Source organism: Sarcophilus harrisii, chromosome 3, assembly GCF_902635505.1.
Source record: "Sarcophilus harrisii chromosome 3, mSarHar1.11, whole genome shotgun sequence".
Classification (NCBI taxonomy): domain Eukaryota; kingdom Metazoa; phylum Chordata; class Mammalia; order Dasyuromorphia; family Dasyuridae; genus Sarcophilus; species Sarcophilus harrisii.
Window position 1 is genome coordinate 499,691,438 of NC_045428.1, and position 16,904 is coordinate 499,708,341.

At 38.8% G+C, this 16,904-nt stretch overlaps 1 protein-coding gene across 3 annotated transcripts in view; it reads right to left on the minus strand.

The window, feature by feature from the left end:
• Nucleotides 1-16,904, minus strand: part of SLCO2B1 (solute carrier organic anion transporter family member 2B1) — a 93,128-nt gene that overhangs the window by 50,145 nt on the left and 26,079 nt on the right. For all 3 annotated transcript variants that reach the window (XM_031961394.1, XM_031961393.1, XM_031961392.1), the window contains 3 exons: nucleotides 15,065-15,227; nucleotides 8,952-9,203; nucleotides 7,562-7,660 (listed from right to left, as the gene is read on the minus strand). In XM_031961394.1, coding sequence (XP_031817254.1) covers nucleotides 7,562-7,660; nucleotides 8,952-9,203; nucleotides 15,065-15,227 — 514 coding nt within the window. The remainder of the gene's footprint in view (nucleotides 1-7,561; nucleotides 7,661-8,951; nucleotides 9,204-15,064; nucleotides 15,228-16,904) is intronic.

Genomic DNA, 16,904 nt, shown 5'->3' on the forward strand with positions numbered 1-16,904 from the left:
ATGAAGAAGTGGTGGGGGGATGTCAATACATCAAAAACTGATGAAGATGTAGTACTTTGGCTATGGAATCAGAGGACCTGGATGGGAATCCTCGCTCTGCTCCTTACTGGTGGTGTGACCTTGGGCAAGTAATTTGAGCTCTCTGTACAGCCGTCTCCTCATTTATAAAAGATGAAGGGTTGGAATTGATAATCACTAAAGTTCCTACAAGCTCCAAATCCCATGACCCATTTAAATTTTTAAAAGTCATTCTCGGAAGATATAAGTAACCCAAGGAGGAATAGAAAAAGGCACAATTCTAAAAGAATTGAATTAGGAATGTAAACATCCAGAAGGATCCTAGGCTTGGGTTAAGGGCCAATGACAACAAAAAGAACTATTAAAACTATTCTACAGGCAATAAACCTCTAGAGAAACATCACAAGATTCTGTCCTTGACCCTGTTCTGTTAGGCATTTTTATCAATGATTTGGATGTAAAAATGGCATTGGAACTTGGGGATAACCCAAAGCTGGACTGGACAAATGATATAGTAGATGACAGAATTAGGATCTCAGAAGTTCTGAACAGCTTAGAATAATAATCTGACTTTTCAACATATTTTTATGTGGCATAAATGAAAAAAGCTGTCCATACTAGTATGATTCCATACTAGATAGGGCTCTCTCAGGGTACAATGGACTCCTTGACACTGGAAGTCTTAAAGCAAAAACTGGATGTTTACTTCTTAGGGAATCTGCAAGTGTAATTGGTGTGGATTTGGGTAGAACTGGAAACCATCTGAAGTCTTCCAATTCTGAGACTCTTTGCTATCAAAGAATGAACATCAGAGCTGGAAAGTATCTTAGAATCACAGAAAGATCTCCCTTATATCAGCTCAAAATTTTCCTCTGCTACTTTCATTCACACTTTGTTTCTTAGACTTTCTTAGTCCTGGTAGAATGTAAACTTCTTGAGAGCAAAGACTGTCTCACTTTTGTATCTCCACCATCTAGCACAAGACTTGGAATATGGCAGGTACTTAATAAATATTTGTTAATCCATTGATTCTGCTTTCAGTCTCATCCTTCTTCCATGTAATGGCTCTTTAAGTAATTTAAGTAATGGAATACCTCTCTTTTTTTTGCCCAGAGTTTTATATGGTTTTTGGTTATTTCAGTCATATTCAATACTTGTGACCCCATTTAGGACTTTATTGGCAAAGATACTGGATTTGTTTCCCATTTCTTTCTCTAGCTCATTTTACAGATGAGGAAACTGAGGCTCAGAAAGACCAATTGATTTGTCTAAGGTCTAGCAGCCTATAAACAGGAGCTTAAAACCATGTCTTTTGACTTGATCCAAAGCTCTTTTCATTATGCCACATAAAAGGATGTTGAAGTCAGTTCATTATTCCAAGCTGTTTTCTGAGCCAAACAGAACAATCCTAATCTCTTTTTCCAAGACAATCTTTCAAATATTTGAAGATAGCTATCATTTTCCTCTTAAGTCTTCTCTTGTCTGGATAAAATATCACTAGTTTCTTCAACTGATGCTCACATGGCAAAGTTTCCATTTCCCTCGGTAGCCTAGTCACCCTTCTCTGGGGTCATGCCAGCTTGTCCCTATGTTTCCTCTCCTGTGGCATCAGAATTGAACGTAATAATTCTGGCGAGGTCTGACTTGGGCAGAAGACGGGGATCCCCGTTGATAATGATTCCAACTTAGAAAAGATAATTTTGTGGTAGCCTTCATAGCATACTGCATGGAAGCTTCAGAAATCTATAAGTAATATACAAGGAATTTGCAAAAGATTTCACAATATTATTTCAGAGATGAGGAAACTAAAGCCTAAAGAAAATGAATTGTCTGTCCAAAGTCACACAACTAGAAAATAGCCACCAAATCCAGAGCTCTATCTGCTATCCCCTGATTCCTTTTTTTATAGGCCATTATTCTGGACCTTTCAATATGGGATCCAGAAAAACTAGTTTTATACTAATAAATTTGTATGGAATTTGTTTTTCAGTCTTGTCTGATTCTTCATGACTTCATTTGGTATTTTCTTGGCAAAGATACTGGAGTGGTTTGCCATTTCCTTCTCCAGCACATTTTTACAAATAAGAAAACTGAGGAAAACAGGGTTAGTGCAGGGTCATACAGCCAGTCATTATCTGAGGCCAGTTTTGAATTTAGGTCTCCTTGACCCTAGATCTAGCACTTTACCCATTGGACTACCTTGCCTTAGGGAGGTCCTTAAGGACCTTAAGGGAGTAGCTAAAAGTATTATTAACTCCATTTTATAGATTAGAAAAAAAGATGTAAAGGGACTTGATAAAGATTAAACAACTAGTCAAGACAGAGCCACTATTTGAGCTCAGGTCTTCTGATTAAAAATCTTATACTCTGAATACTTTTTATGTTAGACTAGACCACCATAACTCATCAGTGCAGAAATCTTTCATGAACAAAATATAGCAAAAAAGATCTGAATTTAGAGTCAGAAGGCCTGGATTCAAGTCCTGAATCCACCAGTTCCAGTTGTGTGATTTTAGGTATCAGGTCTCTCAACTTCTCTGAGACTCAGTTTTCCGATCTATAAATGAGAGCATAAGACTAGATACTGTCCGAAGTTTTTTTCAGTTCCAATAGTCTATGATTTTATATTGCTTTTTCCCTTCCTGTGGTGTATTATTTTTAAATATATATATTCTCCTTTCCTTTGTAAATAAGATCCCTAGGGCGTGGTAAGGGAAGGTGGGGGTGTGGGTAGGGGAAGTACCAGTTATTGGTATTCTGTTACAGTGACAAAAGGAACAGTAGGGGGGAAGTCACTGGGCGCCAGAACAGAGGCTACACATCCCTGAAACCAGGCAACTGGCTGAATCCAGAGATCAGAGAGGTGAGATAGTGAGATTCAGATGGAGCTTCAGAAATTAATATGGGAGGAAGCTCTGGGCTTAAATGTACCTAAGGACCCCTGGACCAGTAGGTGGAGAAAGCTGGACTCTTCAGAAAGCTGACATAGTTCAACAAAGCTTAAAGCCTGGGGCTGAATACTGTGTACATCCTCCTTCCTTCTAGTTCCTCTGCAAATTCCTAGTCATTTGAGAACTATAAAAGCAGAATGGACCCTATTCCAACCCCATTCTTCCAGCAAAGCTGGATGATCATTTCTCAGAATTATTGTTGTTTTTTTTAAATTTACTCATAGAGGTGCAGACAAAAACAAGCAGAGGACTATAACATTTGCTGACTCCTGATCTAGCTCACTATCGACCAATAAAGAAACTTCCTTATCAATGTCAGTCTTCCATCATGTGTTCAGGGAGAGGCTGAATTAAATGGCCTATAACTCCCAGCTCTGAGATTCATTCTGAATCCTCTTTCTAGTTTTATCCCTGTTCTAAATGATGCAGAGAGATAGAGGGTTTAAAAAATTATAATGGATATTTTTTTTTTGTTTTTGAATCACTGAAACTTCCACTAGCATCCATCCCAAGAACCTTGGGAATAGCAATGTTTCCAGCCCAGCACCCTCAGCCATCATTCTGGGAAGCAACCTCTATGGAGATGCAGCCTAGCAACCCTCCTACAGGGGCTATAACATCAGCTTCTGAAGACCCATAAAGGAAAGTTTTTGCCACCAAAGTCCTTGACACTGTCAGATGATTCCACATCAGAAAAGGAAGTGATTTTATCAGTGAAATTGATATTAAAGAAGACCTTACTAGCTGTTTTGCCTCTGTATTCTAAAGACCATGGGATTTTCCCAGATCACGTGCAGCTGAAGCTGTCCATATGTATTATCTCCTAAATTAGAACATGAGTTCCCTAAGAGTAGGGATCATCCTATTTTTCCTTAAATACACCCACAATGTTATGCACATAGTAAAGGCTTAACAAATATTTCATTCATTCTTTTTTTCCCCTTCTTCCTCTCAGAGGACTATCTCATAAAACAAAAAAAATTTTAAAGAGCAAATGAGAAAGAAATCAGCAAAACCAATCAGTGTATCAAAGATAAAATCTGATAATCTATGCAATGTCCTACATGCAAAAATCTTCCTTCTCTCCCCAAAATCTGCAGAGGAGCTGGGAGAAGTATCTTTTCATAAGAGATAATCATATTAGTTCAAACTAGGCAGAAAACCAGGAAGTTATTTCAGGGAGAAGGTGGGAATAATCCCCATCCCACAGGCAATCATCCTCCATAGCCAATGGCTTATCCTAGCTAGACCAGCCAATCTTTTCCTCCTATGTCCATGACTTTTGGATTCAGATCCGCAAAGCTTCTCTCTATTCTACCTGGATCACAGAGTCTTAGGGTGTAAGGCAGAATTTAGAACAGGAAGGGACTTTAGAAACCATTGACCTCAACATGTCACAAATGAAAATTGAGACCCAGGGAGGGGGAAGTGACTAGCCCTAGCTCATATAAATGAAGAGTAGCAGCCAAGATTCAAAGCTACTTCTTCTACCTCTACACCCAGTATTCTTTCAATTAATACTGCATTGTGTCTTTTTCAAGCAAGGAAAGAAAGTTATATAGCCAGGAATTAGGAAAGAATGAGAGTAAAATAGCCAAATAATGCCATTGACAAGGGCATTTGCTTATTGGCTGGGAGTGAGCCTGGTCCTATAAAATGGCCCAATGAGTTTGGGCTAAGAAAATGGCCCAATGACAATTATTTGTTCTAGGATGCAAAAACACTTTTCTGGGCCAGGAAGGGGAACTAACAGATCTTCACGGTGAGCACTTCATGAGCACTGACCTAAGCATAAGAAATCTTAGTTAAAGCATAAATGATGAAGTTTCTACACCAGAACCAGCCACATATGTGTATATACACATATTCACCATAAAACACGTATTATTGATACATATATTACATGTGATACATCACGTGTGTGCATATATATATATGTTTATTATGTGTGTATGTATCTATATGTACATATATGTGCGCATGTCACTAGAGAAGGCACTAGGGGCCAGAGTAAATAGGCCTGCCCTTAAATCCCACCTCTGTTCATTAGATTTATTAGACTATAAGCTTTCAAGGGCAGGAACCACTTCCTTATTTTACTTTGTACTTTCTCTGCCCTGCCCCATTTCCTGACACATTTTAAACACAAGTAAAATTTTGTTGATGGACTGATTTCTACATGTAGGTTCTTAGTTCAACTGCTTTTCCCTCCCAAAGAGCTAATTGGCCTCCAAAAAATCAAGAGATTGAATTAATTGAAAGCCATAGTCCTTTCCCAGGCCTAAATCCCCTACAATCAAAGCATTGCTCTGAGATTTAATTTTCTCATCTGTAAAATGGCAGGAAAATCACCTCCCTCTTAAAAACTACATTAAGTGCTTTGAAAATTTCATGTGATAAAGAAGTAGGAGCCATTGTCTCTAAATGTGCATATTCTTCCTCCCCTTTTTGTAAAAGGAAATACAATACATTTAGAAAATATGTGTGGTCCAGAGTAGAAATGGGGAGTGAATCCAGAGTAAAATGAAATTTAGGGCAGACACTGTTTCAATAATATACCTTTGCCATTCCAGAGACTAGCATTGTACCTTTGACATAATGGCACTTTCTGAAGTGAATGAAGAGGGAGCAGATGCTCTAATTCAGGTCCTTTTGTGATAGAAACAGAAGGAAAGGGAAGGATGGTAATTAGGAAGATAGCAGGTCTTTGAACCCCGGGAGCATGGCAAATTAAAGGACCAGGAAAGTCATCTCTAGGAGTTTTAAATTAGGATCTTGAAAAAGATCAAGCAAGGCTGAGATATTTGGCCCTGGAACCCCAGAGAACAATCCTGGGATGTTTTGGTGAGATATTGAGGAAAGGGCAATGCAAAGGTGAAGACCATATGGTTCCTGACCTAATTAATATTCACAATCTAATAGGGAGCACATTGGGACTGGATGGAAGCGAGAGTCTGGAGAGGGATGCAAAACTACATACATAGATAAATACTATAAAAACATACAGGTATGTGTATATACACGTGTGTGATATATCATGTGACATATGTATCAATCAATGCATTGTATGTTATATAGTGAGTAAATGTATATACACACACATAGACAGACACACAATATGCATATACATTGTGCATATATACAAATATACATATTTGACTCATTCTTTCCTAATTCTTTGCCATCTAACTTTCTTTCCTTGCCATTAAGGGAGACAGTGCAGTATTAATTGAAAAAATATTGGATTTAGAGGTAGAATAAGTGGCTTGGAATCTTGATTCTGCTACATTCTACAAGTAACTAAGATACAAGATAGAATGGGAAAAGGGGAAAGGAGAGATACAGGAAAGGAACCCAATCAAATGTGAGGAAAATGAGAGATGGAAACTCTGGGAAGACTCCCTGGAAATCAGGGTACCTGAGCTGGGCCTTGAAGGGAGCCCTGCACTTGTGATAGGTAGAATTGAAGAGACTACTCCAGGCCTGGGGGACTGTCTACATAAATGGGAGTGAGGAAGGGCAGGACTAGATTGGGGAACGGAGAGTAATATGATTTGCCTGTAACAAAATACATGAAGGAGAATAATGTGAAATCAAGCCAAGGCCTGAGAGAACTAATGATGAAGCAAATTTCTTATCTCCTGACAGAGAGATAGAGATGGACTTGACGTAGAATGAGATATATGTTTTTGGGCCTGACCAATATGGGAATTTGTTTGATTTGACCATGTGCTTTTGTTATAAGGATTTTATCTTTCTATTTTTTTTTAAATGAAAGGGCAAAGGGAGAGGAAGAAGAGAAAATAAAAACTTATCAATTGAAGATAAGAGTTAAAAAAAAATAAGCCAGAAGAGTGACTTACAAAAAGCAAAGACTCACTGATGTGCTAAGACCCTGGTTTTAGGAAGCTGCCATTATAGACCAGAGACAGGTCTGGACAGCTCAAAAACTGAGTGAGGATTCTCTATGTTGCACTGCTCTGTCCTTGCTGCTCCACCCCAATCCCTTTCCTGATTCCAGGAGACCGGGCCTAGGGACTGAGCATCTAGGCATCCTGTTCTTCCTTTGAAAGGTCCAGTCATCTTCCTGAAATTTCAGATCCTTTGAACTAAAAGAATAACAGCAGGGCCCTTTGTTCTACATTGTTTTAAGATGTAACCACTCTTTCTGAAAGCCTAAGCCTCTGGCAGAGTGCCTACCCTTCCCTCCCCACTTCCACTTTCCCAGCTGAAAGCAATTTTTCTCTCCTCAAATTTTCCTAAATCAATCAACAAGAATTTATTAAGTACCTACAATGTGCCAGGGAGTGAGGTAGGCATTAGGAAAACAGCACAAAAAAATGAAACTTCAGAAGAAGAATTACATTTCCTTTTGTTTCCTCCCACAATACCTAGTACAAGGCTGGTCCTTCAGAATAAGTAAAATCATTTGGATGCTGCAATAAAATTGACTGTAATGTCCCACTAACCTTGTTCCAAGTTGTCTCTGGATTTCTGGGATTATCATGCCCTCCCTTCTCTTCCCTCCTCCCCTCCATTTCCAGTGGTAGAAGGATATTGTAAAAGGGGAAAATTAGGGAAAGGGAACTCACCTTCAGGCATCCGATCAATATCCACATAAAGCCTCAGCATGAGGCCTCCAAGTCCAAAAGCCACCCCAGGTCCAATGAGAGTTACAGCAAAGAGGATCCCTGATGATGGCATAGAATCTTTGGTCAAACCATAGTCCAATTATACAAAGTCCTGACACATACTTTCCATTCTTCCAAAGCCTCATTTTCTACTAAGTCAGTTCATTTTTATAAAGACAACTAATTTCATTATTTTCAATGAATAAATCCCCCTCCCACTTCCCTCATTGGGAAACAAAATAAAACAAGAAAAATGAAATGTTTATAACAAATATGTGGAGTCAAGCAAAAGAAATTCCTATATTGGCTATGTCTAAATATATATATATATATTTTTTTCACTCTGCACCTTGAATCCATCACCTACTGTCAGAAGATGGGATGAAGTCATTTTTTTCCCACAATGATTCACTGTCATAACATTCTCTTACCCTTTCCAGAAAAGCTCTCTTAGTCCTAAACTTAAGATTATGCTTTAACCTGTGCTAAGACTAATTGAAGCTCCAATTTTGAGCCCAGTCCTAAATTCAATCCAGACATAACTACAACCCTTCCTCTTGTTCCAACCTTCACTTCAATCATATCTCCAACCCAAAGCCAAATCCTAAAATTTATTTCTAGCTTTAGTCTCAATCCCTGCTCACCTCAATCTCAACGGTAAATAACAACAGCTGCAATTTCATTTCTATAGTACTTCAAGGTTTATAAAACACTTCAAATATTATTTCATTTTATCCTCACAATAACTCTGGGAAAATTATCTCCATTTTACAGATAAGAAAATTAAAGCAGAAGTTAAGTGACTTGACTGTGGTCACACAGCTAATAATTTTCTCAGGCTGATTTTTACTCAGTTTCTTTCCCATTCCATATCTATAGTTACCCTTCCACTGTGACTCTCCAGCTGAAAATCCAGTCTTAACACTAACCCCAATTCCAGTATTACTCCAGCCATACTTAAGAACCACCATTATTCTAATTCCAAAAGTGAATCCAACCCAATTCTAACATTAATATCAATCTTTAACCCTAAATCTAATCCTTAACCCCAAATGGTTTTTACTAACCCTAACCCAACTCTAAATCAACCCTAAATCAAAATTGAATTGAAACCTTAACCTCCTCTCAATCTTAAATATCCTAAACTCATATTTTCAAATCTAAATTCTACCTGAATATTTTATTCAAATCCTCATCCAGCCCCAACAAATGAAATTTAAAATCCATTCTCATCCTTTAATGCCAAAGGTAACTCAATACCAACCTTATCCACAATAAACCTCCCAGCAGCCCCAATCCTTAGTTCCCTTTCCCAGTTCCCCAAGGTCCTAGCAGCATGTTTGACTCTTACCTAAATAGAGGGGAGAGTTGTTTGGGTGGGCAAAGTCATCGATATAGGAGATTCCAAAGGGTTGGATGGGCACAGCACCCACTCCAAGCAGGGCCTGTGCCAGGAACATGAGCCCCACCACCGCCATCTGTGGAGCCTCCGAGTGGAAGGCACAGCTACTATTACTTGGGGTTGAGACTGAGGCAGAGGCAGAGGCCTGTTCTGGGGCCTGGGATAGCAAACATAAGGAAGAAGTAGAGTCCTGACGCAGGCCTGTGGAGCAGGAGATATAAGGGAAATCACCATAAGGATCAGTCATTCTCAGTTCAGTCATTACCCATCTTTTCCACCTACCCCTGGGTTAGTTTCTCTTCTCCGTTTAAACTTTTCTGTATTCTTGCCTCTCTCCATTTCCCCACCTTCTCACCTTTATGGCACAGAGAAGAAAGAACACTCAACTAAACAATAGGAGGATCTCTAGCTGCTGGTATGACTTTAGACAAATTATCTGCCCTCCCTGTGCCTTAAAATGAGAGAGCCGGACTAGAATTAAGAATTCTTTACCTGGAGGCCATGAACTTGCTTTGAAAAACTATTTTGACAATCATTTTAATATAATTAGTAAATTTTGTAAATTCTCACAACATAGTTGTTTTTTGCTTTTTTTCTTTCTCATTTTTTTCTTTTTGATGATTTTTCTTGTGCAGCATGATAAATATGGAAATATGCATAGAAGAATTGTACATGTTTAGCTTATATTGGATTACTTGCTGTCTGGGGGAGGGAGGACAATTTTGGAACAAGGTTTTGCAAGGATAAATGTTGAAAAATATCTTTGTATACATTTTGAAAATAAAAAGCTATTTTTTTAACTTTGTAAATCCTATGCATTTTTATTTTATGCATTTAAAAACATTATTATGGAGAAGGGATTCAGAGGCTTTCCCAGACTCCTGGAAAAGAGATCCATAAGAATTTCTGGACTAGATAGTCTTTAAAGTACCTCCAGCTCTACTAAGTCAGTCACTAACTTTCTATGTAGTCCTGTGCTTTAAAAGTTTCTTCTTTTATAAAAAGACAGAGCTTGACTAGACACTGTCTGAGGTCCCTTCTAGACTTTAATAATTCCTCAACTATTGGATTAGTTTGCCTTTTCCCCCTTGAGTTCAAATTTATACCCTTTACATTTATTTTGAGGTTTATTTAGAGTTTATTCCAGGAAACATCTTCCCTGTGTAATAAAATCATACTCTCAATGAAAACAGTCAATAATATGTGCTCATTTCATACAAGCTGCAAATGTTTGGTAAACTAACTTTAGATGATTCCTGTTATTGCATACACAAACACACAGATACTATGCATAGTTGAGTATTTTTGTGAATACTATCTCTTTCTTTAAAAGCAGGCCATTGATTTCAAGGAAACTGTTGATAATAGAAATATTGATTTCAATTATTGAACTGGGATTCAAATCTCAGCTCTATTATGACTTTTATGTGGCCTTCCTTTATCTCCTGGGGCTTTAGTTTCCTCCTCCAAAATATTATGAGTTTTGCTTTAAATGGTTTTGAAGGCTACTTCCAGTTATGAAATTCTATGGCTTCTGTTTCAAGATCTTTTCCAGTTCTGATATACCATATAGTCTTTCAGCTGTAATATTCTATGTTCTACCCCCTGGCCAGGTTGCACTGTGAAACAGTGAAAAAAAGAGCTGGGTTTGAAACTAGATATGTTGAACTTGCTACTCGCGTCTCTGTGACTTTGGATGAGCCTCTTAAGGTTAAAGTGGACCCAAGTTTCTTTGAGCTATATGATGAGGGTATTGAACTAAATGATCTCTAAGGTTCTCACCAAATCTGACCTTCTATGTTCTAGGGTCTTTCCTCTACAATTATATTTATGTATTTTTTTATTTATCAAATAGAATCATAACCTCTCTACCAAGGCCAGAGCCTCTTTTCTTCTTTTTGTATGCTGTTTGACTATTGTCAGCTCCCATGGAATCAATTTCATCTCTATGCAGATGATTCTTAAATCTACACATCCAGCCCCAAACTCTTTCTTAGCATCCTCAGTATCTACAGGACAGCTTGAATTTCGCAGATTTAAACTCAGTATGTCCAAAACTAAACTTATTTTCTTTTACCCAAACTTGCCTCTCTTTCTAACTTCATTATTTTTGTTAAGAGTACAATAATCCTTCCAGTCATCCAGCCTCACAACTTAGCTTTTCACTCTCTCACCCTTCTATGTTAAATCAGCTGCCAAAGCTCTATCCATTCTATCTTGGAGACATCTTTTTTCTATACTTCCTTCTCTCCTCTGACACTGTCCCTGATGCAGATCCTTATCATCCCACATCTGAACTATTTCAATAACTTTGTAGTTGGCTTTTCTGCATAAACTCTAGAACATCTTCCAAACAATTCTCAAATCGATTTTCCTAAAGCTCAAGGCTGACCATATCACACCCCTTACTCAATAGACTCCAGTGGCTCTTTATTATCTCCAAATAGAAAATCTTTTAAAGCCCTTGATAACCTGGCCCTGTCCTACCTTTCCAATCTTCTTATACCTTACACACTCAGTTTTTGGGGATGTTCCAAAGGAAACTGTGAGAAAGATTTGCTATCAAAAGTTCTACAGAGCTGTTGTGCTGACCTTATTGCTGAATGTCAGTGAAACCTAGACAGTTACCAGCACCATGCCAAGAAACTGAACTGCTTCCATTTGAATTGTCGTAGGAAGATTGTGAAGATCACCTGGCAAGATAAGGTACTACATACTGAGGTCCTTTTCTGAACTAAACTCACATCTCTGATGGGTTGGCCACGTTGTTCAAATATCAAACATACTTGCAAAAAGACTATTTTATTGAGAACTTATACAGGAAAAAGTGCTCAGAGTGGTCAGAAAAGGCAATACAAGGATGCTCTCAAAGTCTCTGTAAAATTGATTGTATGAAAGACACTGGCATAGGACTGCCCAAAAGAAGGAATGCCCAGAGAAGGTGCTGTGCTCTCTGAGCCACACAGAATTGAAATAGCTCAAAAGAAACATAAGGTACACAAATTTAGAACATCCATCCCAAGTGTTTACTTGGATAATTTGTGTACGACCTGTGGCAGAGCTTTCCGAGCTCTTATTGGTCTGATCAGTCACAGTTGGACACAATGTAACTTGATTCTAATACAGTAATCTCATTTTGGTCCTCTCCAAGAACAAAGGATAACATCCAACCAACCAACACCTTATACCTCCTCCCTTGTTCTTGGTAATCCAGTATCAATGGTCTCCTTGTTATTCCTTGAATTAGACACTCCACCTCCCAATTCTGGGTATTTTTATTGGTTATTCCCCATTTCCAGAATACTCTCCCTCCTCAGCTCTACTTCTAGGCTTCCCTAACTTCAAGTCTCAGCTAAAATCTTTTGCAAAAAGTTTTCTCAGTCTTCTTTAATCTTAGTACCTTCCCTCTGAGATTACCTCTCATTTTACCTGTACATGTCTTATATACACATAGCTGTTTGCCACTAATCTCTTCCATCACTGATCCCTCCTTGAGAAGGGTCATTTATTCATTTATCCATTTATGTAATTTACTTATTCACCTATTCATTCTTTTACCTTTTTATCTCTTTCTCATCTATCTATTTTATGTTATTTTATGTTTACTGTTCTTTGTATCCCAAGCACTTTGTGTGACATTGAACATATACTAGGCATTTGATACATGCTTATTGACTTGATTTTTTTCTATAATGACAATATTTGAAGCTGAGGTCCATGAATTTACACAATGGACCCTTGCTGAGAAGATCCCAAACATTCACTTCTTCAGCTCCTCTCTTCTATACCTCAGAACTGCTCTGTGTCCTCACACATTTCTGTATCTATCCTCCAGTCTCAAAGGATGAAGTACCATTCCTCCACTGTAGTATCATTAGTTCTGAAGAGGCTATTTCTTAGCTCTTACTGTGTGACTTTGGATAAGTCATTTGTCTTTGGATCTCAGTTTTTTCATGTAGGAAAAAAAAACCATAACAGAAGAGAATGGACTAGATGTTCCTTCTAGCTTTGAATTTTTAAAAATTCTTTAAATTTTTGATCTTATCTCCTTTAAGACCACATCCTGGTGATCATTCCCTTTTTCTCATGAATCATTGATCTCTCTCTTTGTACTGTCTCCTTCCCTTTGCCTATAAGCATTTTTCACTGCATTAAAAATATCCTTTTTCAACATTTGTTTCAATTCAATACTTCAAATACCCTTTCTACTACTACCACCAAGCTACCAACACTTCCTTCTTCTGCCTTTCACTATCAAAGTTGTAGAAAGTGTCATCTATATTTGCTGATTCCATTTCTTCCTGCCTTTCTCACAGTCCCCTGTATTCTGCTGTTGGACTGTATCACTCTATAGAAACAGCCTGATCATAGATCACCAAAGAGCTCCGAATTAGCAAATCCAATAGCCTTTGAGTAGTCCTTTCATTGTGTGAGGTCTCTGAGGCATTTTGTGCTCTCATTTGGTTGGTCTCTCTTGCTCAAGTCCTTTCCATTTGCATTCTTCTTCTTCCTAACGGTGCAGGGATAAATATGGTGGTTATACTACTGACACTGTTCTATACTTTTCCAGGGCCTTGGACCTCCACTTAGCTATCAAACTAATCCTACTAAAGCCTAGGTCTGACCTTGTCGCATCCCCTATTCAATAAACTCCAGTAGCATCTTATTGTCTTCAAGATCAAATAGAACATCCTTAGTTTGGCAATGGCAATGGCAAATAACTATAGCTCCAGGTCCACATGCCAATTGCCTGTTGCACCCCTTCACTTACACGATCCCATGAACACTCATTCTTAACCATTTCCTAGAACTTGCTCCTCTTTTTCTTTAAATCTTCTTCTTACTGTGCCCCAAAGGCTCTAAAATTGTGTAAATCCTTTGATCCAGCAGTGTCTGGGTCTGTGTCCCAAAGGGATCATAAAGGTGGGAAAAGGCCCCACATGTGCAAAAATGTTTGTAGCAGCTTTTTGTAGTGGCAAGGAACTGGAAACTGAGTGGATGCCCTTCAATTGGGCGGGGAATGACTGAATAGGTTATGGTATATGAATGTAACAAAATATGTTTGTTCTATAAGAAATGATGAGCAGGCTGACTTCAGAAAAACCTGGAAAGATTTACATGAACTGATGTTGAGTGAAGTGAGCATATCCAGGAGAACATTGCACATAGTGACAACAAGATTATGTGATAATCAACTATAATGGATTTGATTCTTTTCAACCATGAGATGATTCAGGCCAATTCCAATAAACTGTGATGGAGAGAGCCATCTACACCCAGAGAGAAGATTGTGGGAACTGAGCATGGTTCACAACATAGCATTCTCACCCTCTCTATTGTTATTTGCTTGCATTTTGTTTTCTTTCTTTCTCAGTTTTTTTCTTCCTTCTTGATCTGATTTTTCTTGTGCAACAAGATAACTGTATAAATGTGTATGCATATATTAGATCTAACATGGATTTCAATATATTTAACATCTATTGGACTATCTGCCAGCTAGGGGAGAGGGTGGGGGAAAGGAGGGGAAAATTTGGAACAAAAGATTATGCAAAGGTCAATGTTGGAAAAATTACCCATGCATAAGCTTTGCAAATAAAAAGCTTTAATAATAATAATAATAAAAGAAATTGTTTTGGGTCTTTCTTTTCCTTCCTCTCTCTTTCCTCACCTAGAATCCTGTTGATTGTGCCTCTAAAATATCCCTCATCTCAGTCCCTTCCACTCCATTCACATTAATAATTCAGCCTAACTCAGGATCTCATAACCTCTTACCTGCCTCCTAATGTTTCTACTTTCTCCAATTTACTTCCCTCTCTAATTCATCCTTCAAACTTTTGCCAAAATAATCTTCCAAAAGTATAAACCTGCCCTTGCTATTAGCCTGCTCTAGAATATTTAATACTCCTTCCATTACCTTGAGAATTCATTAGCTTGGCATTCAAGGCTCACTACAATTTAATATTTCTTTTTCCCAGGCTTCTCTCTCACTACTTCTCATAAGAAATTTATTCATCAGCTGGGTGAGATCTCCCCACAGGGTCCCAACAGTCTGGCTCCCTCACCAAGGTTAGCGTGGTCATAGCGATAAGGCTCCGAGATGAAGTGGGGAAGGCTCATGAGGAGTCCTGCCATGGCAACAAGCACAGCTCCCAAGCCGATCAGTCGGGGCCGATGGACCCGGCTCCCAAAGTAGCTCACGAATACTATGAGGGCCGTGTTCCCCACCTGAAAGGGAGAAGAGTCAGGAAGGGTAAGAGGATGTCAGGTTGACTTCCTCTCCATGAGCCACTGTACGATGGACTGTGACAGCCCTGGACTTGGAGAAAGAAGTCTGACGTTGAATCCTAGCTCCAATACCTACCTGCTGTGCATGGCCAGGGATAAATCCCTTTACTCCTCTGAACCTTAGTTTACTCTTCTATAAACCTGGGATAATGATCCTTGTACTATCTGCCTTTGAAAGGGGGCATGGAATAGTTGACAGAGAACTAAAAAGTTCTTGAGCAAGAGCATGGATTGATGTAGTATCTGTACTATCACAAAGAGAGCTGCAGCCCTGACAAGCCCCAAACTCCCTTGCCTTTGGTGCCTAGCTGGCAACATGGGGATGCGATGAAGATCTGATATTATTAAAATTTAAAAGATTTAAGACTAATCCGACATACCTTTTGTTTACTATCTGATTCCTAAGAATCTAAGTATGAAAGAAAGTGCATTGAACATGGAATCAGAAGACCTTGCTTCGATTCCTTGCTGTACCATTAACTTTAAAAGGGATTTCAGGAAAGTGATTGAACCTCTTTGGGTTATAGGGTACTTCTCTGTAAAATGCAGAGGCTAGGCTAGAGGAGATCTAAATTTTTTTTTTTGATGAGGCAACTGGGGTGAAGTGACTTGTCTAGGATCATAAAATTGTTTTCTGCTCTAGCCCCCAAACCCTCTGCATCCCTTTCCCCTACACCCCAAACCAACTTGATGCTAAGAATGGACATCATCCATTAGATCTTATCTCTACAGATTAAGGTCATACCCCTATCTCTGATTGGCTTGTTCCAAGAGGCTTCCTGCCATACTTCACTCCCCTCCCTATAGCTCACATTCCCATATTCATGCCCACCAAAGTTGCATCTGACTCTTTGTAACCTCATTTGGATTTGGGTTGTTTGGGGGTTTTTTTGTTTTTTGTTTTAGCAAAGATACTGAATGGTTTGCCATTTCCTTTTCTAGCTCATTTTTTACAAATAAGGAGACTGAGGCAAAAGAGTTAAGGAACTTGTCCCAGCATCACACAGCTTGTAAGTGCCCAAGGCTACATTTGATCTCAGGGAGATGAATCTTCCTGATTCCAGGCCTGGTTTTCTATCCACTGAGCTATCTAACTGTCCTCATGCCCACCAAGCAGTCCTCAAAAAAAAGAATAAGAATACAAGCTCCAAACTCCAGACCCTCATCAAGCCAGGGTATGGAGGGGGTTCTACCATTGCTATAGATATAAGGGGATCCTGGGTAGAATCACAGAATTCAAAAACTGGAAGAGACATAAGAGTCCTGGCCTAGGAGTCATGAGAACTTGGATATAACTTATCTTTGACCACCTTGCTATATGATCTTGAGACTTCTATGGCTTTATTAACCTCCTCTATGGAAGGAAAAGATTGGACTAAATGAAGTCCTTTCTTAACCTAACGTGTTCATGAGTCTAGGGCTGCTTCAACTTGCTCCATGAGCTGCAGTGACTGATTTCTCCTTTATAAGATTCTATTTTCTCTTCTATGAGTTGACTTTCAGCTACCCTGATCTAACACTTTCATTTTATAGAGGAGGAAACAAGCTCAGCAAGGAGGTCTCTTGCCTAAAGTTGCACAGCAACTGAATAATCTCCACTTTCCATTCAAGATCCAG